The 25469-nt window shown below is 49.0% G+C and overlaps 1 protein-coding gene across 1 annotated transcript in view; it reads right to left on the reverse strand.

The window, feature by feature from the left end:
• The window catches only part of CSMD2 (CUB and Sushi multiple domains 2), a 544011-nt gene that overhangs the window by 203480 nt on the left and 315062 nt on the right, over positions 1 to 25469 (reverse strand). The window contains exon 13 of the mRNA XM_090269064.1: positions 10167 to 10349. Coding sequence (XP_090125190.1) covers positions 10167 to 10349 — 183 coding nt within the window. The remainder of the gene's footprint in view (positions 1 to 10166; positions 10350 to 25469) is intronic.

Consider the following 25469-nt stretch of genomic DNA (forward strand, 5'->3'; position numbering starts at 1 on the left):
CCCTATTGTATAGAGGGTAAAGTCCAAATGCCTCCAAAGGGCACAAAAGACCTTCAAAAACCCAAGGCCCTTGTCAGTCACTTTAATCTTTATTTTTCTACCCCCTGATGCCCGCTACATTCCAGCCATATTATACTACTTATAGCTCTATAGATGTGCATGTGTAACCCATGTCTTGGCGAGGCTATTTTCTCTTTCTAGAGTGTTCTCATTTCCTGGACTGAAAAACAGCACTCAGTGGCTGCTCACCATGATCATAAGGAAGTATGTTTGGCTTTCCTTCTGGGGGAGTGCACCATGATCTGGGGGAGTTTACAGTTAACTGGAGAGAGCTCCCTTCAATACCATGGTGGAGACTTATCTGATTCCCAGAGCAAAATGGGAGCTAACCAGCTATCCCAGGGTAGCACCCCTCCTCCTGGGCCCATCTCCTGAGTCCCCCAAAGACTGTCTTTGTACACAAGGACTGGAAGAAGAGTCTCCAACCCAAAGAGGGGTCGCCTGAGGCTCTCCTAGAAAGCCAAACCCTAGAGAAGGTGAGCAGTGCCTCCCGCGGAACCATGGACCCAGGGAACCCACAGCAGCCAGCGCCGATCTGATCAAGTGAGATGACAAGTTTGCTCAGAGGCTCACAGAACGGGGGATGGGTCTTGGTAGTGCTTCCAGCCTCAGCACCTGAGCTGGAGCTGTGAAAGCAGACCATCCTGACTGCTGACACTCTGTGTCCCCTTGATAGCTCTCTGAATCAGACATTGCATGGCACAGTGGAGAAGGTGCGGTCTGTGTCGAGGCCCTGGGAACACACTTGGCATATGCATGATTTTGAAAATTATCCAGTGAGAAAAGGATCTGTTTGTTCTGATCCCAAAGATGAAAGCTCAAGTGAGGTCAGCTATATCCCATTCCCCCTCAAACAGAGGTCACAGCCTTGGATTAGACCCTCAAGGCTTGGCTGGTTTTTCCAGCCCCCACTCCACCTCGGTAGCTGTGGTCCTAACACTCTTTGGACCAGGGCTCTTAGCTGTAGGAACATGGCCTTTGCACTGGGTCCTTTGCTAACCTGTGTTTGTAGTTTAGTTCTGAACAGATTCCTTAGTTGGAATGGGCTGAACTTTTTCCTGTGCTATTATCTCAAGCAATCTGATAATCTTCTGGTTGGAATTTCTTTTTCTTCCTCTATATTTTGGTTGCACTTTGTGGCTACATCTATTACTGCAATAATTCAAAGACTGCTTTATAATAAAAGCATGTGTTTGTCACACTCACTAGACTATGAGCTCTTGCAGGGCAAGAACCGTGTTAGAATCATGTCTGTTACTCTCCCAGTGCTGAGACTGGTGCCAGGTGTATAGCAGCCCCTCCCTCCCATAGACTGTTGCAGTCAAATGAAATCAAAGGCAGGCAATCACAACATCATTAAAATGTCAGAGTCAAGACCTTGCATCCCATTCCTCACCAGGTTATCAACATGGAAGTCAACACTGCTCAGACTCCAGGAGGCTACCACCTTCGTAACAATTGTGTTGTGGGCAGCCCCAGCCTGGCCAGCCTCAGAGCAGGAACATATCACCATATACATCAGTGCCCCACGCCCCTGGTCAGGAGACAAAACCCATCAGGAATAGCCCCAAACTCTCCTACAACAAACTAGCACAAGGTGTGTGTCCCATACAAGTGGTTCACAGATGTGACCTAACATCTAGATTATCTGGGAAGACTTTAGAATTACAATTCCTGAGCCTCATCCCAGACCTGCTGAATCAGAATTTCTGTGGAGGAGGCCAGAATTCTGTACTTTAAAAAGTCCATGAATGATTCTAATGATTAGCTAGGTTTGGGCCCATTTTGGACTGGGCATGACCACCAAAGACACCTCCCTCCCCTATAAAGTTCCTGCCTATTTAAAAATAAAGATAACGAGTGTTTGTGACCCACACTGGCCTGGCAACACGACTGTTGGGTCTACCTCCTTGGACATGCTGGCAGCCTCCTCCAGGAGCCACCTCTTCATCCAGTCTTTACCTGGCCAACCTTGCCCAGCCACACAAGCTTCCTTCTCATGGCCAGATCCTAAGCCACACCAGCCCAGCCTGGAAGTCCCGCCCCCTCAAACCAATGTGGTAGGGGGCCTGTGTGTGGCTCTGTAGAGCCAGCATCTGGTGGGCTTCTGAGGAGCCCAGCACACCCACAGGCCCACAGACTTTCAGGACCTTCCCTGATGGCCACCGCTGCCCCACTGAGTGTGTTTCAGCCCAGGGACGGGACTTCCGCTCTGTTTCTTGATTTCCTTTCCATTCCTTGCTGTGAGCGAAGCTCTTTCTGAAACTGCAGTCTCTGGCTAGGCAGGGATACCTGGCGGGGGAAGACCCGATTCCCCTGGATGAGGGCCAGATTCAACCCAGGAGCTGCCTTCCCCCATAGGGTGTATGTCTATTTAAGAATAAATGTAACAAGTGACATGTGACTCCCCCGTGGCCTGGTAGGGCAAATGTCAACTCTACCTCCTTGGCCATTCTGTTAGGAAATGATGACAGCCACCCTTGTGAGCCATCCCTTCATTCAGCGTCAGCTGTCCCAGCTGCAGCCTCCCTCGGCCGTGGCTTATCCTTCCCAGCCATGCCTGCAGTGCCCAGTCCCCACTGCAGGAGCAGAATCATGTCCTGTCCACCTCTAGCCACCATCATGGACTTTTTGCTCAAGGAAATGACCCCTTTGGATTACTGGGGGCCCTTCTATAGAGCCCTGTGCCCCACCAGCTCTGCACATCACTAGCACAGTGAGACCACTGCTCTTCAGTGCCCAGGTTCTCAAGGGCTGGGTAACAGGAAGGGGATCCCAGAACGACAGATGCTGGTTTTCAATTTCCATGAATTGGCCTGAAGCACAAATTTGGACCAAAGCAATGTCCAGGTTCCCTGCTTCTGTCCTGGGGCCACCTGTGGGTTAATGGGGCCTTCAATGAAGCCAAGAGCAATGAGGAGACTGTCACATCAGCAGAGGAGGCTCACGCAGCCTGTGTGATGGCCCTGCCTCCGATCACACAGGTTCCCCTGAATCTCATCTTCCACATGAGGCTGATGCTTTCAGACCTCAACTGATCTCAATTCTGGTTCCAAATATTTGAAAAAGGCAATTCCAAGGATTCTAGCTATTGTGATCATATTTTCTGGGCCAAAAGAAAGGCTGCTTGAAATTGCACTTGTCCCCAAAATATGGGATTATGTATTTACAGGGAATGCCAGGCTTCAGCCACAGAGAGGAGAGAACATGGGACATGCTCCACCTGTGCACAGGACATTGAGGTCATGGTGGGAGGGGAGTGAACAAGGTACCTGCCTATTTAAAAATAAAGGTGGCAAGCAATGTATGTGACCTATATGAAGGAAACCACAAAGCTGCTATATTTAGAAAAATGAAAGTAGATGAACAAAGAGTGACATGCCATGTTTCTGGATGGAAGGCTGTGTCTTATAAAATGCCTATCTTCCTCCAGTTAATTTATAGTTGAATAGGAGTGCACAGACAAAATCCCAATAGGACATTTTCCCCCCTCTGACAAAATGATTCTAAAATTAATCTTCAACAGCAAACAGATGAGAATAACAATGAATGTTTTGAAAGAGAAAATAATTAAGGGAGGAAGGGGTAGTTTCCAGTTCTGCCAGATATTAGAACATATTATAAAACAACAATTAAAAATTTTCAGTACTGGTACTAAGATAGAAACAGAGCAGCAGAACAAAGTGGTGGCTCAGAAAATAGACTTAACTCCATTTGAGGATCCAGCATGTGATAAAGCAAATTCATTTCCCTCAAATCAAAAGGGAATAAATTACTTAATAAATTGTGTTGCAAAACGACATAATAGTTTTCACAATATTATACATTCATCTAAATAAACTCCAGATGGATTAAGAAATTATATTTAAAAAAAAATCAGTTTGCCGAGGAATAACCAAAGATAGAACAAACTGTTTCTCAGATCTGTGGCAGAATGATAACTTTGTCAGCTATGAAAAGAAATTAAAAATATTGAGAGATTTCTCTATATAAAAATGTAAAAGACTGTCCAATGCAAACTAGCCAAAAGGAGGAAAAAAAGGAAAATGATATTGGGAAATGATGAATATTAAATACCACAAAGAATTTCTATCCACAATATAGAAATAGCAGCACCGTCAAGTTGGAAAGGAAAATGCCAACACGACAGTTTCATAGCCACATGTTGGTACAGACAGTTGTCACACAGGGATTGTTAGACAGAGGTGGACCCAGATCTGGAGAAGGGCCGGGCCTGGGGTCTCTGTCCAGGGTCCTGTGATAGAAGCCCACACACCCTTTTCATCCCTCTGGCCCATGGGTAGCCAGCAGTCTCTCCAGGGCCTACTTCCACAGGCCCCGTCTCCCTTCTTCTATCACATACACTTCACATCAGCCACCCCCTTTAGGAGCCACTGCAAACCACGCCTCCAGAATGGCAGTGCATGTGTGTGCATGTGTGTGTATACATGTGTTTGTGTGCATCAATGTACCCCCCTTTTGCACAGGCCCAAACCCCATGGCTTCTCTCAGAACCCAGCACTGCCTCTCAGATGTCTCCTTTTTCACCAGGACCCCAACTCTGTCCTGCCATCTCTCAGGCCAATGATTCCAACAGCGATGACGTGTGTCCGTGCTGTGAGAAGAGGGGCTGCTGCCTCGCACGCCCTCGGTGAATGTGTGTTAAATAAAAGAATGAATCTTCATGGGGGTGATCCTAAACGCATCGGCATGACCAACGCTTTCTACTTGAAAAAAGTACATTTTGAACCACAAGAGCTCACTTTAATTTACATAATTATGTCTTTCTTCATGTTGGAGCCGGCTCTTTGAGGTCAAGGACTGACCAAATCATCTCGGAATTTGCAGCACTTATCATAACATTTGGCACTTTGCAGAAGTCGACAAGGGTATAATTCAACGTATACCTATTAAAGTAACAGTTTTTAAAAGGCCACACAAATACTTGAGGTTTGGCGATGCTGATAAAGGTTACAAGTGATACATACAAACTCTATGAAGGAAACCACAAAGTTCCTATATTTAGAAAGTAGGCAGACATAAAAGAGAAATAGGCCATAATCCTGAATGGGAAGGGCATGTATTATATGAATGTTATTATTAACCTTAGAGCTTTCGTTGCTGGAATTATGTACTGGCACAACTCTTTCAGGGAGCAATATAAGCCTGACAGCTATTAGAGGGGGAGGGGTCAGGGGCAGGGTGGAAAAGGTAAAGGGATTAAGCAAAACAAAACAAAACAAAACAAAACTTAAAGACACAGACAATAATGTGGTGTTTACCAGAGGGAAAGCGGGGTGGGGGAGGCAGAAGAGGGTCAAGGGGGGATAAATGGTGATGGAAGAAGACTTGGCTTTGGGTGGTGAGCACACAATCCAATATACAGGTGATGTATGAGTATTCTAGAACTGTACATCTGAAACCTATATAATTTTATTAACTAATGTCACCCCAATAAGTTCAATAAAAATTAAAAACAAAACAAAACACCAGAGCAGCCATTCTAGAGAGAAAAAAAATGTATGTACATCAAGAGTTATAAAAATGTTCCTACCCTGGCCCAACAAACCTCACTCCTGGGAATTCATTCTAAGGAAGTAATTGAAGAGAAGAAGAAAAAATCCAGCCATATGCAGGAGGATGGTCATTACAGCCCTACAGAACATAATCAAACGTAACTGGTTGACTAAGTCATGGTTCATTCACTAGACAGACTATTCCATAGATACTAAGAATGACAATGATAAGGTTAAGAATCCTGATGACCCTATGACCCAATCCATTCCTCTGTCCAGCAATGCGTGTGTGTGTGTGTGTCCAGAGGAGGGGCTGGGGAGGATTTTGGAGAGGAATACTGGGGAGGATTTTGGAGAGGAATACTGGGGAGGGTCCTAGGGATGACCATTTCCCATAGCATCCCTGTGTAGAATAGAATACTTCCCTTCACCCCACCCTAGCCCACCTCACCCCCAACTCTTCAAGGCCTAGCTTGAGCCCTGTATCTTCTGTGACATTTTCTTGGAGCACCCAAGGACCCACTTTTCCCTCCCTGGTGTCCCAAGGTTCAGCTGCTGATTTGTCACTGTCACGGCCTCCATCCCTGGAGGCCCTGCCTTCACGTTTCACACATGTGCCATATACACTAGGAATTGAGCAATTAGGATTCACACCTTCTCATGGAGGTTTACAAAAAGGGGATGGCAAGCTTGCATCTGCGCAGTCTTGGCCTATCTCTGGTGAAGGCTGTTTTGTAACCTCGGTTGAAAGTGGCTGCTAATGGACTGATAATTGGTTTCCTGGCTTTTTCCATGCAGTGTGAAACATTCTGCTAGCCCGTCAATGAAAGCATCAAGTATTGTGCAAACTACCCACCAACAGAGTCATTTGTATCTTCCTTACTGTATCTCTTGCTGTGGAGGAATCAGGGAAGTATGGGAAAGCTTCTCTATTCTTATGTAAGAAAAGGGGTGACACCTCAGAGCTTGGGGAAGGTGAAAAGCAAGTGAACCTGGTCAGAGATTCTTCCCCAGGACACCAAGCTGAGCCCATTTCCTAGGCAGAGACTTAAGGCTGTGAACCCAGGGCATGCAGAGGCGGATTTAACGGCGGGCACACGGGGCGCATGCCCTGGGCCCCGACTTCTGAAGGGCCCTGCAAAACCTCAACTTTACACTTTTTTTCTAATGACACCGAGTTTGGTTTCATTACTACGCTGCATCAAATATGGTTAACATGTATTTTTATTTTCCCTGTCTCTCTCTTTTTTTTAAGGGGCCCCAATATTATCTTCTGCGCCCGGGGCCTCAACCGACCTTCATCCGCCTCTGGGTGCATGGTATGTGGCACAGGACAGACACTGTGTAAGCACGGTTGAGTGGACGGAAGGGGTACTACTTCCAGCTGATTCTGAGCAGCGATCCCTGGAGACGTGAAGTAACCAGGGAGGAAGAGGCAGAAAGAGGGAAGAAGCTGGCTCCATCTTTTCTTTCAAAAATGCTTTTCACTGTAAGAACATCATCTTCTTTAAACCCTAGATGAAAAACACTGTCTATTGAGCGTCTACTATTGTGAGGGCAGCTCAAAAGCCAACACAATTATCCTGAAGTCTCTGCTGGCAACGGAAAATGTTCTGAACCGTGAGGAAAGAGTGCATTTGTGTCGTCCTGGCAGGGCAATTCCCTGGTAAGGAGAGGCTTTGAAGAAAAGGTTTCAAGAGAAGAACAATGCACTGCTTTGCACTCTTGGGGGAGAATTGTTCAAAGAAATTTAAGCCATCAAAATATTTCCCCAATCCCTTTCTTAATTTTCAGAAGGAAAGAACAGTACTGTTTGCTAAGTGTTGCATTAATATTTATTGTGACTAATGTGCAGTAAAATCGAGGACACTTCAGCTGCCTTTTGCTGGAGGTGCTTTTGCATTTACATTAATGACCGTTTTATAAAACACAGAGACTGTACTATCCTATACTTTTAGAGATGCTTACAGATGTTGTCCCTTTCCCACTGGTCACACACTATCATATATTGGATCTGGGGTCAGGAACAGAACACCAAAGCTTCACATCATCCCTCAATCAAAGTATGACCTGCTGTGTAAATGACCCACTTTTAGGAAGTGGTTTCCAAGTATTTATCGTGGAAAATGTAAGAACTGTTCATGTCACGGCTCTCTTTTTCTGTAAATGCAATCACAGAGGCTTAGAATTTTTATAGCTAGAACAGAGTGCTACCCTCATGGATGGATTAGTAAACCAACATTCAGAGAGAAGATGTCCTGGTCAGTCAGGAAGCTGAACAAAGAGGAAGAAACATGTCATCAGAGTTTGAACCCACAGTTTTCTCAAGACCTCATCACCATCCTGCCACCATTCATGAGGCTGTGAGCTCGCCGAGGGCAGAGCCTGGAACCTGGGGAAGCGCCAGCCTAGTAGGGGCTGGGTACTCAGTAGAGCTGCCAGGTAGCGCTCCCTCACCTTCACGAAATACACACGTGACCTTGCTGTGTGGGGCAAAGGCATGGTGCCAGTTGGCGCTCTCTGGCCTCCTCCACTGCAGCCAGGGACCCTGAGGCTCAAGCTGTGTCTGTTATACCCAAATGACCAGGAAAACCAGAGTGATGGGGGTGCCTTGGGGATGCCGTCCCTCTGTATCCCACAATCATGCAGAAGAAGAAAGGCCATGCTGGCCCCCAAGTGCCTGCCTGCCTACTTCACAGTTCTCATCAGTACGCCTCGGGCTCCTTCCTTATTTTAAACCACAGAGAGCCCTGGTGGGTACTCACTGGGTCGCTCTGCCCTCTTCTCCCCAGCTGTGTGTGAGCAGTGCTCAGCTTCCTGGCAGTGGCCAGCCTTGCTCCTGGAAAGGAAGGGACTGCTGGTCCTCTGCCCTCACTGAAGCTTCTAGAAAAATCTCCTAAGACCATTCCTAAGACCCAAAGGTCAGGTAAATTCTGGGGGCACTTGAGTGACAGCCCCCATCCCACCATAGCACTCTGTTACCTGCATCTCTCAGTTTGCAGGGCAGGGAGCTTTATCCTGCTCCCAAGTAGTTGACGGCTCTGTTACCCACTTCATTCCTCCCAGCTCTCTGCCCAGAGGCCTGAGCATTTGTAGTTCTCCCTGCCTTGTCCTACGTAGCTGGAGTTCAGAGATGAAGCTCCCATGGTACCCAGGACTCCCATCACCTGTGCCTTTACCTTCTGAGGCCTTGCCTCCAACCTGCCCTGCAGAGCTCCACTCCCTTCAGCTGCTCCTGCCTGGGTTCGGTCTCTATGGCCATCAGAGCCCCTGTTCCTGGGCGCCCTCAGCTGCTCGTTCCCTGCTAACCTTTCTGCCACCCACTGCCCCACCCCCACCCCCCGGTCCTCTGGGCCTGCAGTGTTCTACAAGGCTAACACTGACAGGCACTATATTCTAACCATGTCAGGCCACAGAGATGGGCAGATTTCATGCAATTTTATTATTTTCACTAAGAGTGATTTGTTGAATGTGTATCTAAGATTTGATCTTTAAACCTCTGCAAGAATTTTTACATAAACTCACAAGTCATCAAAAATGCTTTGTTAAACCAAACAGAGTGACTTTTTTTTGTTTTGTTTGAAAAGTATAATCGCCCTGGTGTGACCCAGCTCACCAACTCATACACCACACTCTCAGTCAGCAACAGATGTTCCCTTGGCCCCCCAGGTTATCCTCTCCCCCAGGCCTGAGGGGCCACCGTTCTCTAGTGTTCAGCACTCTGCGGCCCCAGAAGCCTGCAGAGGTGGGAGAGACGGCAGAGGTTCAGGCTGGCTGCGCGTCCCTGAGAGAGCAGCTTGAGAGAGAAGGAGAACGCCGGGTAGTGGGGGGTGGGAAAAGAAGAGGCGGCAGCCCGGAGAAGCGGGACCTTTTGATTTCTCAGCAGAGACCAAGCCTGCACCACCCTTAACCACACACAGCCCCCTCACACTTGCCAAACCCACTGGGACCCTGGACTTAAAGCCTTAGTTGTGCCAAAAGAGTGACCATACCACCTAAGAGGAAGGACGGCGGGCACCCTTATTATCTTGTAGAACGGAGCACGCAACTCCAATCTTTTTGCCAAAAGATCAACAATCCAAAGACAGCTTGATCCCCACCCCTCCCTAAATCCGATTTCAGAGGAAGCGGTTAGAGAAGATTTATATCCCGGCAAGGCTGTGGTTGCCCACAGCACGCAGAGGCTGGTACAGAGTCTACAGTCCTACAAACTTGCCAGTCCCTTCCTCCCTGGCTTGGCTGTCTGGTGTCAGTGGCGGCAACGAGGGTGAGGAGGAAATGCCTGCATCTGAGCCTGGCGGACCAAGCCCCCTGGCCTCTACCTTGTTCTCCACAATCACCCGTGAGGGCGAGACAGCACGGAAGAAGGTCCCCAAATGTCAAGAGCAGCCATTCTCAGTGAAACAGTCTACGTTACCGCCAGAAATGAGGACCCAAGTAGCAGTGTCGTGAGGAAGAGAAGAAGCCAACCAGAGTGAAGCTGTTATAACCAGCTGCCAGGTTACTGAGGACGGGGCCCCTGGAATAACTAGGAACGGGCCCCCTGTCTGTTGGCGGAGACCCCCACGTGGCCTCCTCCCGCTCACTTACACACGCAGCCTGGCTTCTTAGCCGACCACTGGTTATTCTTTTGGCACGTGATTGCCTTCTGCCCCACCAGCTCAAAGGCAGGCTGGCACTCAAACTTGAGTGTGTCGCCATGGTGAAAGCGAGAGCCTTCCCTCCGGCCGTAGGCAGGTACGCCAGGATCGCCACAGCTGCCCTGCTCGATCTCTGAAAGACAGAAAGACAAGGAAACAGAGACAAAAGGTGACTTCTTTCCTCTCGTGGAGCTGGAGGTCCATGTGACATGCTCTGCAGCTCCACTCCCATGAGTCAGCGCTCAGAGTGACACTGGTAGGGTCTTTAATGAGCAGTCCTGCACCCTGGGCCTTCCCGCCACCAAATGCCCGAGCCTCTGTGTTCACGTCAAGTGTTCTCAGGCGCTTGGGTATTTTCATTCTGGGAAGGTGGGTCTACATTCTCTGTGGGACACCTGCCGCACTGGCTAGCAAGTCCCGAAGTGTGGAGATTCCTTACTGAACTTGACTCTGCATTTGTATTACTGATGCCACTTGACAGATCTCGAGGGCAGTCCATTCCTGAGCGGCAAAGGCAAGCACAAGATCAGAAGGCAGCTGATGCTTGGCTGCCTGCCTTTCCCCAAACCAGAGATTAAGTGAGAATCAATACTGGCTCCTTTCTGATATGGAAGCACTTTCATGAAGATATATATTTTTTAATTCAATTTGCAATGGTAGCAGGTAAAATGAAACAAATGACTCATTAGGTATGCTTTTAAGTTCATTTGATTCAGCAGTGGTGAGTCACACAAGGAGGGGGTTCCCTGGGACAGCTCTGGGGGCCTGGACTCAGTCTCTGGGGACGCCTGCCTCACTTCAGGAAAGGAATTTGTCCCTGCCAAGACCTTGGCGTTTCCTCTGTTTCCTCTGAGGGGAGGAGTCCCGCCCACATCCACTGGCCTTGTGTTGGGTGTTGTGAGAGATGAGGGTGGAGGAGGCAGGAGGGGAGGCTGGGGAGAGCAGAGGAGTGGAGGACGAGCAGCTCTGTTCCCAGGGAGGAAGGCATCCTGCGGGATGACAGGGAGCAATGAATGAAGTGAAAGATGGTAGGGGAGGACTGGAAGAGTCTATTTGGGAGAGAGGGGGCTGGAGTAATGGGAGGTTTTTAGACACCTTCCGAGGCTTGTCAGGCCAAAGGGACCCTGGCTTTTCTAGACACCATTATGGGCTGTCAGGAGCCACAGTTCCCAAAGTTGTCACATGTGAACTAACAGGAATGATTCTGCAAGAACTTTCTTATCACAACTGTTGGGCTTCTGCGGGCCCATCAGGCTAGCCCCAACCCCTGCCTTCTATGGACAGGCACTTGACTGTCACATCACACTCATGACGCCCTCCACCCCCCAACCCAGGGCCTCCAGCCCTCTGCCAAGAGCTGACAGCACCAGGCATGCTGAGGCTGGGATCGTGTGCATGTGATCTTGGTCAAACATCTAGGGTCCTTAGATGTGGGGGGAAGGAGGGCGTGGGGTCAGTGTGACCATGCCACGTGCCAGGTCTAAAGACTCAAGTACAGGTTGGCCCGCCCACTTTTCATCTCACACGTCCTCTGGGCCTCATTCTCTACACACACAGCTGCTGACCCCCTTTGATGCTGGCTTTCCTCTGCCAGGTGGGGAAGGGTAACACTGAGGCATTCCTGGGCAGGGGGTCCCTTTGCTCCAGGTCTCTCACAGCGGGAAGAGGGGCCCCTGTGAAAAGTCAGTCTGGAGAAGCAAGCAGCAAGGCCCTCCTTCTTCCAGGCGTCCCCAGACACGCTCTGTCTGGCGTGTGAGACCCTGGCTAGGGCTGTCACTGCAGCATTCTGAGACCTGATGAAAGTTATCTAGCATTTAAAGACCCAGCTGAATTCTACCCCCTAGGAGAGGACCCAGACTTAAGGTTTCTCAGTGATGTCTCACCATGTTGTAGAAGATACAAATGTGGGTACACCTTCCCATGTCCCTGCCAACATCAGCTAGTCTGAAAGTGATCAGCTGAAGAGAACCAGGGTCCTCAGAGGGAGGAAGGAATCTGGCCAGCCCTCCCCTGGTGTAGGTGCTGGGCCTTCCCACCTGCCCACATGCACCATTTCTCCCACTGTCAATGCGACTAGACACGTGTAATGAGCACCTGCTATGTACCAGTCCCTGTGCTACAGACTTGAGAGCTGGATATGGGCTCAGCTGTCGATGACTGAACAACCTAGTCGTGGTGCAGCAAGGAGAGAGATACGGTGATCCCTCACTTATCGTGGGTATTACATTCCAGACCTCCCCCCACCCCACGAAGTAGGAACCTTACATTTATTCTACACTCTTAAACCTATGTAACTTCAACAACATACCTATACAGCACTGCAAAATCCCGCAATATAGTGAAAAATCCACAATAAATAATTAAATATAATATTAAAAAAATCCCACGATACAGTGAGGCTGCGATAAGTGAACTGTGATACAGCGAGGGACTACTGTATTTGTGACTCAGGGTGATTGGCGCTGTGGAAGCACCCTGAGGGACCCCAACGTCGAACTTGGAAGGTGAGGCTGAAATAGGATGTGGGGAGTGAGGCACTGACCTTGGGCACAAAATTTTAGGGGGCACCCGGAACTCAGGAATCAACACAAATAATACCTTAGTGTAATTTTTTTTTGAAAATCAAAATTAATGCTTATAAATGGAATCCAACATGAAGAAAAGTACCAAGCCTTAAAGACCAGATCTGACCTAGCGCTTGTATGACTTACCTCACTGGTCTCACCCTAGTCCTGGCCTCAAAGCCTGTTGTAATTTCAAATGTTGATATTTTTAATCATAGACATTTGGCATTAGTCTTGATTTTTAGAATTACATTAAAATATTTATCTTAATTACTGAGGTTTTTTTTTTGGGGGGGGGTGCATTCTACACCGCCTTTAAATTTTACACCCAAGGTGAGTGCATTGCTGTCCTCACCCTGGTCCCAGCCCTGGCAACAGGGACCACTTCTTGGAGGCAGAAGTGTCTAAGCTGAGGCCTGAAGCCTGAGCAGGAGTCAGCAGGTGAAAGGACAAGTGGGATTCATTGCAGCAGTATTTCCAATAGCCAAGACATGAAAACAACCTAAGTGTCCATTGATGGGTGAATGAATAAAGAAAATGTAGTGGAGACACACACACACACACACACACACACACACACACACACACACAGAAGAATGTTATTCAGCCATAAACAAGAAGGAAATCTTGCCATTTGTGACAATATGGATGAAATTTGAGGGAATTAAGCTAAGTGACGTAAGTCAGACAGAGAAAGATCAATACTGTGTGATCTCACTTCTAATGTGGAATCTAACAAAACCAAACTCATAGAAACAAAGAGTAGAGTGGTGGTTGCCAGGCTGGGGCAATGTGAAAAATGGAGAGATGCTGCTCAAACGGTACAAACCTCCAGTTACAAGAGGAATGAGTTCTGGGGATGAAATGCACAGCATGGCGACTGCAGTTAACAGGACTGTGTTGTGTATTTGAAAGTTGCTAAAAGAGTCAGTCTTAAAAGTTCTCATCTCTCTCTCTCTCTCTCTCTCTCTCTCTCACACACACACACACATACACAACTGTAAATATGTGAGATGATGGTTATGTTAACGAACCATATTGTGGTGATCATTTCACAATATATACACGTGTCAAATCATCACATTGTATACCTTGAACTTACACAATGTTATCCATCAATTATATTTCAGTAAAGCTGGGGAAAAGGAATAAGTGGGAGAGAAGGGAGAAGTACCCTCCAGGTGGAGAAGAACCCATGCAAAGTCTCAGGGGCAAGACTGTAGGACTGCAATGATAGCAGGGATAATAACTAATAACTTTCAGTTATATAACCAATAACTCTAGTGCTGATACTGTGATGGCAGCCCTCTGGGCCCTTTAGATATATTGATTCATTTCATCCCTATAGTAACCTTGAGAGCTAGGTACTATTATAGCCGTTTTAAAATGGAGGAAACAGAGGCACAGAGAGATCATGTAATTATCCAAGGTTACAGAGCTAGGACATGGTGGATTGGAAATCCAAACATGGGTTGTATGTGCTCTTAACCACTGTGCTACACTGCCTTTCTACAAACACAGGCAATATGGACTAGGGGATGAGAGGTGAGGCTGGAAAAGGCCTGTGCAGTCTGCTAAGAAGACTGGGCTGTTGACAATAGGCAAAGGGTTTCATTCTATTTAGCATTCCATATTCACTCTTGTCTGGGGAATGGTCAAAGCCAGTAATTCTGGGGGCAGAGAGATCTTTTGTTCATTTAACAAACATATGAGTGTCTACTTAGTGAGCCCTAGTGCGGAGCACAGCGGGCTCAACAGAGAACAAGGCAGACATAAGCCCTGCCTCTGTGGAGCTTCTCTTCTGGCAGGAGGCTCACAATAACTCGGGAGATGGGTTGGTGGCATCCTGGACTGGGCACAGGCAGAGGGGTGGAGAAAGACAGAAAGATCTGGGAGGTCTAAAGCAGGAAGAAGCCATAGGCCACACTGACAGTGAGGATCCAGGGGACAAGGAAGAGGCTGGGTCTGCAATGACTGAAGGGTCTGGCCTTGGACCTTGGCTGTGCTTTCACTAAGACAGGAAGGCAGGAGGAGGAGCAGGTCTGGAGGGTCATCAGGAGGGCATGCTGAGTTTTGAGGTGCCTATGGCACCCCAAATGGACACAGTTAGTAGAAAGTGGCTCCATGGGTCTTAAGTTCAGGAGAAAAGTCTTGCCTAGAAATACAGAATTTGGGATTCAACTCATAGGTGATAAAAGAAGCCATGAGAAGGACAAGACCGCCCAAGGACAGTGAGAAGAGTTGTCAGTCCAGGACAGAACACTTAGGAATCCTGCAGGGACCAGCACAATGCTAGATGAAAATCCTGGGAGAGTGGGGTCACAGAAGCTTAGAGAAGAATGAGCTTCAAGGAGAGCAACAGCATCGCACGCTGCGGGGAAGTTTAAACAGGACTGTAAAGCAGGTCAGTGAAAGTCAATGTTGATACTGGCGGGAGTAGACTAGAGTAACGATCAGGCCAACACCCAATGGGAGAAAGGAAGATGATACAGGAAGAGTAGAGGCCACTTAAAGATGGCATTTCTTGGAAGTGACAGAATAGAGAGACGTTAGGTGGTAACACAGGAGGCGCATGGCCTTGAGGGGGCAGTTTAAAAATCTTTTAAGGATGGGAGAAACCTTACCATGTTTAAATGATAGGGAAGGAGGGGGAGGGATAGAGACAGAGATAAAGAGAGGTAGAGAGAATGGTTAATTGAGGATATGGAGGAGAAACGGGGAGCACTAGCGTGAGACGTGGGACCCAGAGCTCGCTGCGGGGGCGAGGCTGAGAGACCTGGAAATGCTCTAGCAGGGAAGAGGGAAGATGTGGTGACAGGGAGCTTTGAGGCAGGATTGCCGAAGCTCAAGGGGATGTGTCACGACACAGGCTCTGCCTTTTAAGTACAGGAGGAAGTCATGGTCTTTGCTGAAAGTGAGCGACCGGGCCTGGGGAAAAGGATTTGATCTTGGCCAGAAAGTCTGAAGCAATCACCCTGAAGAAGAGGAAATCATCACCGTGCACCTTGGGGGCCCGTGGAGGGTGGAGGTGACTCATTTACAGGGATACCAGAGCAGGGCTGTGTGACTTGTCCCAGAAGCCCTCAGGAACATGGCTCATGGAGACCTGGGGGAAGGGGTGGCAGGGCTGATTGAGGGGTGGGGCTGGGTTTGGAGAAATATGAGGGGGGAGCCCAAGAAACCAGAATTTATTTATAAAAAATTGTGTATTGATTCTTATGTGTTTCAACTACAGTCACCTTCACAGTACTCTCCACCCGATGCAATACACATAGTGAGACATTTTTTCTACAGCTCAAAACAGTTTTTAACTCTTTGATGCTGATGCCTTTTAGTGTTTCTGCTGTGTTTTGTTTCACCTCTTCCACGTGGCAAAATGTTTCCCTCTGAGGACTTTTTTCACCACAGGAAACATAAAACAGTCACCTGGGGTGAGATTGGGTGAATAGGAGGGTGGGGCATGTTTTTGGTCAAAAACTGCTGAACACCCAGCATGGTATGGTCAGGTACACTCGTAAATCACCCATCATGAAATGTGCAAACATGTTGATGGTCTTAAAAAAAAATTAACTGAAGCTGAATGCAGCCTCTCACAATGCCAGCTGGTACGCTGATAAAGATGGGTTCCTAGAACACTCATCTAGCAGGGGAAGCCTGTATTACAAGGGGCCCGCCCTCCAGAAGGTAATTCTGGTCTTGTCTGGGACAACGGAGCAAGGAAGTGAGGGTATTGTTAAAAGAATGGCTGACGTGGTTTACCCAAGGGGCTTAGGTGAAAGGAGGAAAGAAGTGAGAAGAATGGGAGGAGATGGAGAATCGAGATCAAGGGAAGGATGATGAAGAGGAGAGTCGGATGGGGAATGAGTGAAAAAGCTGAAGGGACAAAGGTCACAGAGCAGATGAGTGAAGTTAAGATTTCAGAGGTGCTGGAGATCAAGGTCCAGCTGCAGCCAGAGTGGAGTGCACAGAAGGAAGTGAGAAGGTCAAGAGGCGGAGAGGCAAGGTGATAACAAGAGTAGAGAGGGCCAGTGTGGCTCAGTGGGTTGGGTGTGGCCTCACAAACCAAAGGGTCATGGGTTTGATTTCTGATTGGGGCATGTGCCTGAGTTGCGGGTTTGGTCCCAGGTTGGGGTGCATGTGAGAGGCAATGAATTGATGTTTTTCTCTCTCTCTTTCTCCCTCCCCTCCTTTCTCCCTAAACCCTCTCTCTTCCTATCTCTCTAGAAGCAATGGAAAAAAATGCCCTCAGGTGAGCATTGAAAAAAATTTTTTAAAGGATAGAGAGGAAGAGACTGATAACATTGGTGAGGGGGTAGAAATTGGCACAGGTGGGGACAGCAGAGGTCAAAGGAGAGGGGTTTACACACGGGTAGAATATATTGAAGAGTGAGCACATGAGCCTATCCGTCAAATGGAAGTTCATGGGGCCTGGGGACATGAGTTGCTTACATTGCAGAGGGCTACAGGGTAATGGCAGGGGAAGGCAGGTTTAAGGCGGCATTTGGCAAAGAGGTCCAAGGCATTGGAGAGGGGGATAGACCACAGAACCAGGGTTGGGTCGGCGGGGGTGGCGGGGGAGGAACAGAGCAGTGGGAGCTCCTTCCAGGAAGGCAGAGGGGGCTGGTGGCTGGCTTCTGGACTCTCGACACCCCTTTTGTCCCAGTCTGGGCCTTCCCTCCAAGCCCAGCGTCAACCCCTGCTGGGAACACAGGGACCAAGGCCCCTTGCCTTTCTGCCCTGCCTGAAAGGTGCTTGACTGTGACCTTCCTGGTCAGGTGCTGACCAAGTCTGATGTCAATGCCCGGAATTGCAAATGGGTAAAACAAATTCTGACTTGGAGAAAATCATGCATGTAATTTCCTGTTATCTGGTTTAATATAATTCCATTTTATAATGTTTCTCTTTTTCTCTCCCTTCTTTTGCCTACCAAGAGCAAGCTGGGCAACACGAGATGAGCACTTCAAAGACGCCTCTGGATTCCATCCTGACGGGGCTCTGCCGCTCAGCCCATTTTGCTTCCCTTTCTCGGCTGTGCTGTTCCTATCGGCTGTGATCAACCTCACCATCGTCTCCCCGGGTTTTTCAATTTCTAATACCAAATTGGAATCCTTTTTTTATGACAGCGTCTGCACAGAGGGAACTGCATCAGGTGTCTCTATAAATTCACTCTTTGATGTGCTCCAGGAAGGGCAGCACCGCTTGGGGGGGGGGTGGCGGTGGTCCACGCCTGGGATGAGATTTTCTGCCTTTACAAATGGGCGCGACTTCATTTGTTCCTTCATGTAGTCACTGTTCCCGCAGCCTGGGCCGGGCTTCCTCACCTCCCCTGGCACATGGCTGACTCCTTGCACTACAGACTGTGGTGTACGAGGTGGCCTCCTCGAAGACGTTTCCCCTGACCAAGCATCTCGGTTCCCTTTTTCTTTCCTCTCTCTGTGCCCCATTCTTTTCCTCTATAGCTCTGATTGTCCTTTGTACATAATCATCTATTTATTTCATTAGTTACTGTTCTAGACACTGGGGGTATAGCAGTGGGGAAAAAAGGACGAAAGTCTCCATTCACCCATTGGGCCCCTTTTGCTGCCCTCTGGCTGACAGGTTGACCTTGTTTCTTGTTTCCCCTCCCAAAGTATGTCCTATGAAGGCAGGCATCAATTATGCATTGTTGACCACTCTGCACCCAGCACTTAACACGGTGCCTGGAACACAGAGCATACCCTGGGTAGGGTGTGAGTTCAGCTAATATTTATTGCATGGAAACTGTGCCCAATGCCAGTCAGCACTAAAGATACAGAGCAGCTGGCCCCGTGGTCCTGCCCTTGGGGAACCCCCAGTCAGGTGGGTATAGGAATAATGACAACCTAAATGATGAGGGCAAGGGAGGAGGTGTGCATCTGACCACATAGCTTCTGGGGGAGCAGAAGAGGCAGCGCAGGCCTAGGCTGGGAGAGGAGGAATGGCTTCCCAAAGCTGCCCAAGCCAGATGTGGAATCAGCTTGGATATTCCTCCCCCGACATGAGTCCTCATAAACCACTTCATGTGGCTCCAACTCTGCCCACACATCCGGCCCCCTCGGCTCTCCATCCTTCCTCTCGCTGCCTTGGTCTACCCCTCCCAATTTCTCGCCTGGATGGTGGCATCAGGCAAGAGCAGGTCCCCTGCCTTTTCCCTCTGTTCTCTACTATGAGAAGCAGCGTGAGATTGCTCAGAAATAAAAATCCATTTATCACTGTGCTCTGCTCATTGATTCTTCCCTAGCTTCCTAAAATCCACAGATTAGAACCCTAACTCCTTGGCACGGCAGGACCTTCGCCTACCCTCTCCCACTCCAGCTTCATCACTGGCCTTCACTGACCTTGAGATTTATATACCACCAAACTGAGCCGCCTGTGTGTGGAAGGCAAGATAGTGTGATGGTGAGGAGGGAGGGCTCTGGTGCCAGCATGTCCTGGACCTAAATCCTGGCTCTGCGCTAAGAATTAAGTAGGCCTTGAACACCTCTCTTGTTCTCCCTGAGCCCTAGTTTTGTCATCTGTAACATGGAAGTGGTACTAATAACACCTGCCTTACAGGGTTGTTTTGAGGATTTAATGAGCTTGTGCATATAAGATCATTGTCAAAATGTCTGGCACGTGGCATGTTACCAGTAACCAGTAGGTGATTTCTCATTGCCATGTCTGTCCCATTGTTGGGAGCACCCAGCCAGGTCTCATGTGGCACCTGCTGTCCCTCTGATCCTGAATAAAGAACCCCTGGTGCTTGCCAGACAAGGCATTATCTTTCAGGGTCAGCTTGAGTGCTTCCCAACAGGAGATCTTCTCTCAAATTATCCAGGCCAACCCAGGAGCTCTCTGCCTCTCATGCCCAGTCCCCTTGGATGGTTTTCTGTTATAGCGGCAGCTTGGGCACACATTTCTCCCTTGGAATGGAAAGTTTCTTGAGGACCAGGACAATGTTTTTGAAATGTCTACTTTCAGCTTCTAGTAGAGTGCAAGGCACAGAGGAGACATTCAATAAATGTTTGAGGAATGAGAGGGGATGACTGAAGGAAAGGATCAGGAGAGGAGAAATGGAGAGCGTCGTGTCTGGAGAATAGTTAGAACTTCAACATGGCAGGAAGTGATGGTGAAGAGAGATGAAGCCAGATGGTCTGAGGGAGACCAGGGAGAGCTGGTTCAACGATTGAAGAGTCATTTATTCTTTATCTTGTATGTTGTCAGGTCGTCAAAGCCAGGGGTTTGATAATCCTCTCTAGAGATGTGTCTCTAGAACTAGTCATAGTCTTAAGCCTACTAAGTGCCACAGAGCCATTGTTCAATCAGCACAAACTCCTGGCGAGTGACCAGGACATTTCTGGTGCATTAAGATGACCCGCGGGCCTACCTGGATCTTGTGGATTTACTTAGAACCACCTCCCACTCCACTTTTCTACTTTTGGCGATGGGAAGGGCCAAGGAGGCAGAAGGCACAAAGCACCTGTACATGTATTTTGAGGTATTTGTGCACCTCTTTTTGAACATGATTTTCATGAATAGGGTAGAGGTGTGGGTAGGTGAAGTGTCTGACACTCTTCCTTCCTCACTTCCTTCCTCCAAAACACTGTCCTGGGTATGTCACAGGCTGAAGGAGGCTGAGAAAAGGGGTGAATGAATATGGACATGTAGACTTTCTAGGTTGCCCCGAAGCTGTCTGCATATGCCCCAGACTGGAGCTTGCCATATGCAAAAGCCCATGCACTTGGCAAGTCCATCCCGTGGACAAATTATTTCCTGTCAAATTCTAATGCAGCAGCATTCTCTCAGCTGTTTGTCACCCCACCCCCAGCAAGGGACCCACGGGGCCTTCCTGAGAGGAGGCAGCTGCTGCTTGGAGCCAGGTAAACTCCAGCTCCCAGTGCCTGGGAAAGCTTTACGGATATCATGGAAACTCAGTGAGTGTCTTAGGAACTTGCCTGGTGCCATTCTTGGCTGAAGTCAGAAAGTTTGGTCCTTTATGCTTATGGAGGTGAAACAAGAAGCAGAGATGTCCTGAAAATAGCATATGTGAGCTAAAAATCACCACAGGCTTGATATTCCTACAGGAGGAAAGGCAGTGTCTGGAAAGGAATGGAGTCAAGGGTGCTGGTTGGCTGTCCCTGGCCTCCTTCCAGCCCAGCTCCAGTACCATCCTTCAGGGGGTTCACCTGTGTCCTCCAGCAGAGTCAAGTTCTAGAGAAGGGAATGCAGGCACTGCTGGCGGAAGGCTAGTCTTGCCCACCATCTCCCTACTTGCTCTAAAACTTTATTTCTGTGCAGGTTTTACCTTCAACCCTATGCACATGCCAGCTCTCTAAGCCAATCTGTTCTCCTTCTCAGGGATGTCTGACCAGCTACTTTTCATCCCTGAAGCAAGTTTCTGTTTCAGATACCTGCTCTTCCAGGAAGCCTTCACTGGTGCCCCCAAGCAAGATTAGCTGCCCCTTCTTGGTATTTCCCATCTTCTCGCACTTCCTCAAGTCCAGTGAAGATGGACTATGACTTAGTTAAAGGCACAGCTTGTCTTGATGTCCTTGTGGCCCTAATGTCCTGAACGGTGTGCGCAACACATAACAGGAGCTTAGACCGTATCAACTACCCAGGGGACCTCATCTCCAACCAGAAATGAGGGGACCTCATTTCTGCATGACGTCTACTACTCCGCTCCTCCCACCTCCAGGGTCAGGCTCCCAGCTCCTTCCTCCTCTGGGCTGTCTCCCAGGTTTAGCATTAGGCTGCCAGATTCCAGCCTCCAAGTCCGGAAGCAAGGAGACGCCCAGACTGATGCCAAAACTTGTTAGCAAGTTGTATATAATTTTACAATGTTTCTGGTAAGTGTTAATTGCCTGTTCCTTAAATATTTCTTGTTCTACAGGGAAGCAAAGCAATTGCAACTATGAATGCATTTCCTACAGCTGGCTGTCCCTATGGAGGGGGACCGAGTTTCTAGCTCAGAGTCCTCAGATATTGATGGAGCCTGAGTCCCCTCCCCCACCCCACCCTGGGATTGTGACAAGCAGAGCTGGAAGAACATCTGGGAAATAAATATCCCAATTTTCCTACTCAGGGGCTCACACTTTAAACAAGGTGTGTGTGTGTTGGGTAATATTGCAGTGATAATTGCTTGCCCTCAAGGAAGTTTCTCTCTGTCTGAACTGGGGCAGAGGGAGCATTGACAACGATGGGGCCAGCTATGCCTGGAGGAGTTTCTGCCCCCAGGGGCTTCATACCATCTGTGGAACATCTGCACCCCTGCCAAGATGTCTATGCAGTAGAGAATTCACCAGAAGCTTGGAAAAAAGGAGGGCCAAGAGGAGGCGGAGGTAATTTTGAGGCTTTGGGCCATGGGGACAGGGTGGGAGAGGAGGTGCAGGGCTGGGGAAGCAGGAGAAGGGAGCAGGCTTTTAACTGAGTGTTTGCTAAATGCCAGGCTCTCCCCCTGGGACTTCACTACGCTGAGTCCTTGTAAGACCCCTGTGATATAAATGTTTATCAGTCCCTTTTCACAGATGGGAACGCTCAGGCTCAGCGATGAGGAGAGACTGGCGGAAGATCACGCAGAGAGTCAGTGGCTTTGTCTGACCCCAAAGCCTAGGGGTCAGTGGAGAAGGTGTGGGTTCTCGGCACCTGAGTTTGGAAGGTGGTAAAGTGGGCAAAAGGGGATTGAAAGGGTGTGAGGAAGGGCGCCCTATTGAGTCTGTGCAAAACATCATTACAATTTAATTCTGCAAGCTTTTCTGAGCACACATGTGCTGGGTACTGAGCTAGGTCCTCTAGACTACAGAGATGAATAAACTGGAATTCTGCCTAGCATGGATTCATAAAAACTAGAATTTGGCTTGGAATTACCATCAATGAGAGCCTTGGATGCCAAGTGAATGATTGTACTTTCCCCTAAAGCAATGAGAAGCTGTCCTGAGCATTTCTTTAAGGAGGAAACTACCAGATTGGGGTTCTGGAAAGATCGCTGTGCTGCCTGTGACAGATGGGCGGGGGTGGGGGAGAGGCCCCGAGTCAGGGAGGGGGTACTGCACTGTCATTCAAGTGCGAGGTGATGGGGCCCTCCGCCACGGCAATGACAGGGGAGCTGGGATGCTGCAGAAGAAGAACTGACAGAATCTGGGACCAGGGTCAAGAGGGGGAAGAGGGAGAAGGAAGAAGTGGAAAGGGGACCAAATGATTGCTTGGATGATGGCACTGTTCATCAAGATGGGGACGTGGGCGCAGGGTATGGGAGTGGAGAAAAAGAGATTTGTTTTGGATGGTGTTACGGACTGAATGTTTGTGTCCCCCCTGCCCATTGCTGTGTTGAAGCCCTAGCCCCCAATGTGGCTGTATTCAGAGATGGGGTCTCTGAGGAATAAAGGTTAAATGAGGTCATAAGGGTGTGGCCCTGATCCCACAGGATTAGTGTCTCTATAAGAAGAGGCACAGAGAGCTTGATCTCTTTCCACGTGCATGTACTGAGGAAAGGCCACGTGTAAAGGCAGCCATCTGCAAACCAGAAAGAGAGCCTAGGTCAAAAAACAATCAGCCAGAACCTTGATCTTGGACTTCTACCCTAGAATTGTGAGAAAATAAATTTCTGTTTAACCACCCAGCCTACGGTATTTTGTTATGAGCAGACTAACACGGATGGGTTAGGAAAGAGAAGCTATATAAAATGTGTCACAGGTGAACTGAAATGCAAAGTAGGGAACAGATTTGGAAGTAATCAGTGTTTAGGCTGAGGTTGAACCCATGAGAGTGGATGTGATCAACCGTGGAAGATGCTAGAAAAAGAGGACAGAAGGCTAAGGACACACTGAAAGGTACCTGCCCTGAAGGGCAGCAAGGAACCATGCAAGAGCCACGAGGGAGCGGCCAGCGCGGTGGAGAAGCAGAAGGCTGCAGGTGGAAGAAGCCCAGAGAGCAGCGTGAGGGGCACAGTCGTATCAGATGCCACAGAGCTCAATCATCCTCCTTTTTACAGTAGAGGGGGCTCCTCACTGTGAATGTGTGAGACAGATGGGCCTCACCCCTCAAACAGAGGGTCAGTGGTAGGAAGGACAAGAAGGAAAAGGCAGGCCCATTCTAACATTTCGTCCTTCACAGGCTCTTCTTCCCACTGGACCAGGGGCAAACCCTCAAGGCTCTCTGTGACTTGGATCCACCTTCTGCCACTTCTGCCTCCACACCCTGCAGTGTGGCCACAGCGAACCATCCCAGTTCTCAGCCGGTCTGGGGAGCGAGGGCCCTAGGTGGGGAGTGTGGGTATGGGGCAGGCACCGAGACCCAGGGCCTGTCAAAGCAAGCACAGGCCATCTGGAGGGCTGGCAAGGAGCTGCATGTGCCCAGGCAGAGGAGGATGTCCCAGGTGAAGAGCAGTGGTCATCCTGGCAGGTTTGGGTGGAGAGGGACTTCAGTGGCCCCCAAGGAAGGTGCCTCTGTGCCAGGCACTGTGCAAGGAACTTTCTGGGACCTCATTTCACTTTATTCACAAGGCTACGAGGTTGTTGTTATTATCTCCCTTTTATGAGTGGGGACACTGAGGCTCAGAGATGCCCTATGACTTGCCCAAGGTCATGCAGCTGGGACCAAGCTGAGATTCAGCAGGTGGGGTTCAGTTTCAGAGTTTTATCTTCACAGAACCTGCTGCCTTTGTGCACAGGACCTATACAGCTCCTGCAGGTTAGTGATGTCTCTAAACACCCACACTCCCTTCCTCACTTGTCCCAGGTCCCAGGAGAAGTCCTGTCGACAGCTAGTCTATGACCAGCAGCCACAGAGTATACGTTTTTTGACTATGTCTATGACCCTCTCTATCATTACCCCAGCACTCAGCATGGCACTGGTCATGTGACAGGAGCTTAATCAACACTGGCTGGGTGAAATGGACAAGAACCAATGAACAAAACCTCTAGTAACAAGGAATCTGGGGCCGTGATATTTGGCCCATCTGATTGGGGCAAGGCTTTGACTTCCATAAAGACTTGATAGGAAATGAAATTCTGTCACTTTGGGAGGCTGTCAGTAGAGCAGGGAAATCATGGGCTTTGAAGCTAGACAGAATCTTGGCTCTGCCAGGTCCCAGACTTCAGTGTGACCTGGGTGGGTAACGCCACCCTCCTGAGTCTCCAATTCCTCCTTTGTGAAAGAGCAGCTATCGTGTGGCTGTGAGCACAGAATGAGAGGAAGTGGTGCTTCCCACACTGGTGTTCACGTGCAAATCTTCTCTTGTAAGAAGGCTTAGGAGGAGGAGTGGAGGAGAACAGGGAAGAAATGGAGGCAGGGCCAGACCCTCCCTGCTAGGCAGCCCCTGCCCTCAGGGCTGGTGTAGGGGAAGCCTGCCCTTCTCCAGCTCCATGGGCTCTGTCTGCCACGCCTCCCTCACTGTATGAGCTCACTTGTTTTTGCTGCCTCACTGCTAGAATGTTGCCCCTTGCGACAAGGGCCTAGGGTTGATCCATCTGCTCCCTAGTGCTGGCCTGGGCTCTGCCACCTAACAGGGCCTTAACAAATACTCGGGGGATGGCTTCTGCTCCGCTTTTTGTGGGGATCGGCATTAACAGTCATTGGCCAACAGGAGGTCTGGAAGTGCACAGAAGGGGGGCGGTGGTAGCATCTCTTGGGCCCCAGAGCCTGCCATTCCCTTAATGCCTGTTTCCATCAAGAGATGAAGGTCACCTTCATCT

The sequence above is a fragment of the Furipterus horrens genome, unplaced genomic scaffold (genome assembly GCF_987537825.1).
Source record: "Furipterus horrens unplaced genomic scaffold, mFurHor1.1.pri manual_scaffold_3, whole genome shotgun sequence".
In the NCBI taxonomy this organism is placed as follows: domain Eukaryota; kingdom Metazoa; phylum Chordata; class Mammalia; order Chiroptera; family Furipteridae; genus Furipterus; species Furipterus horrens.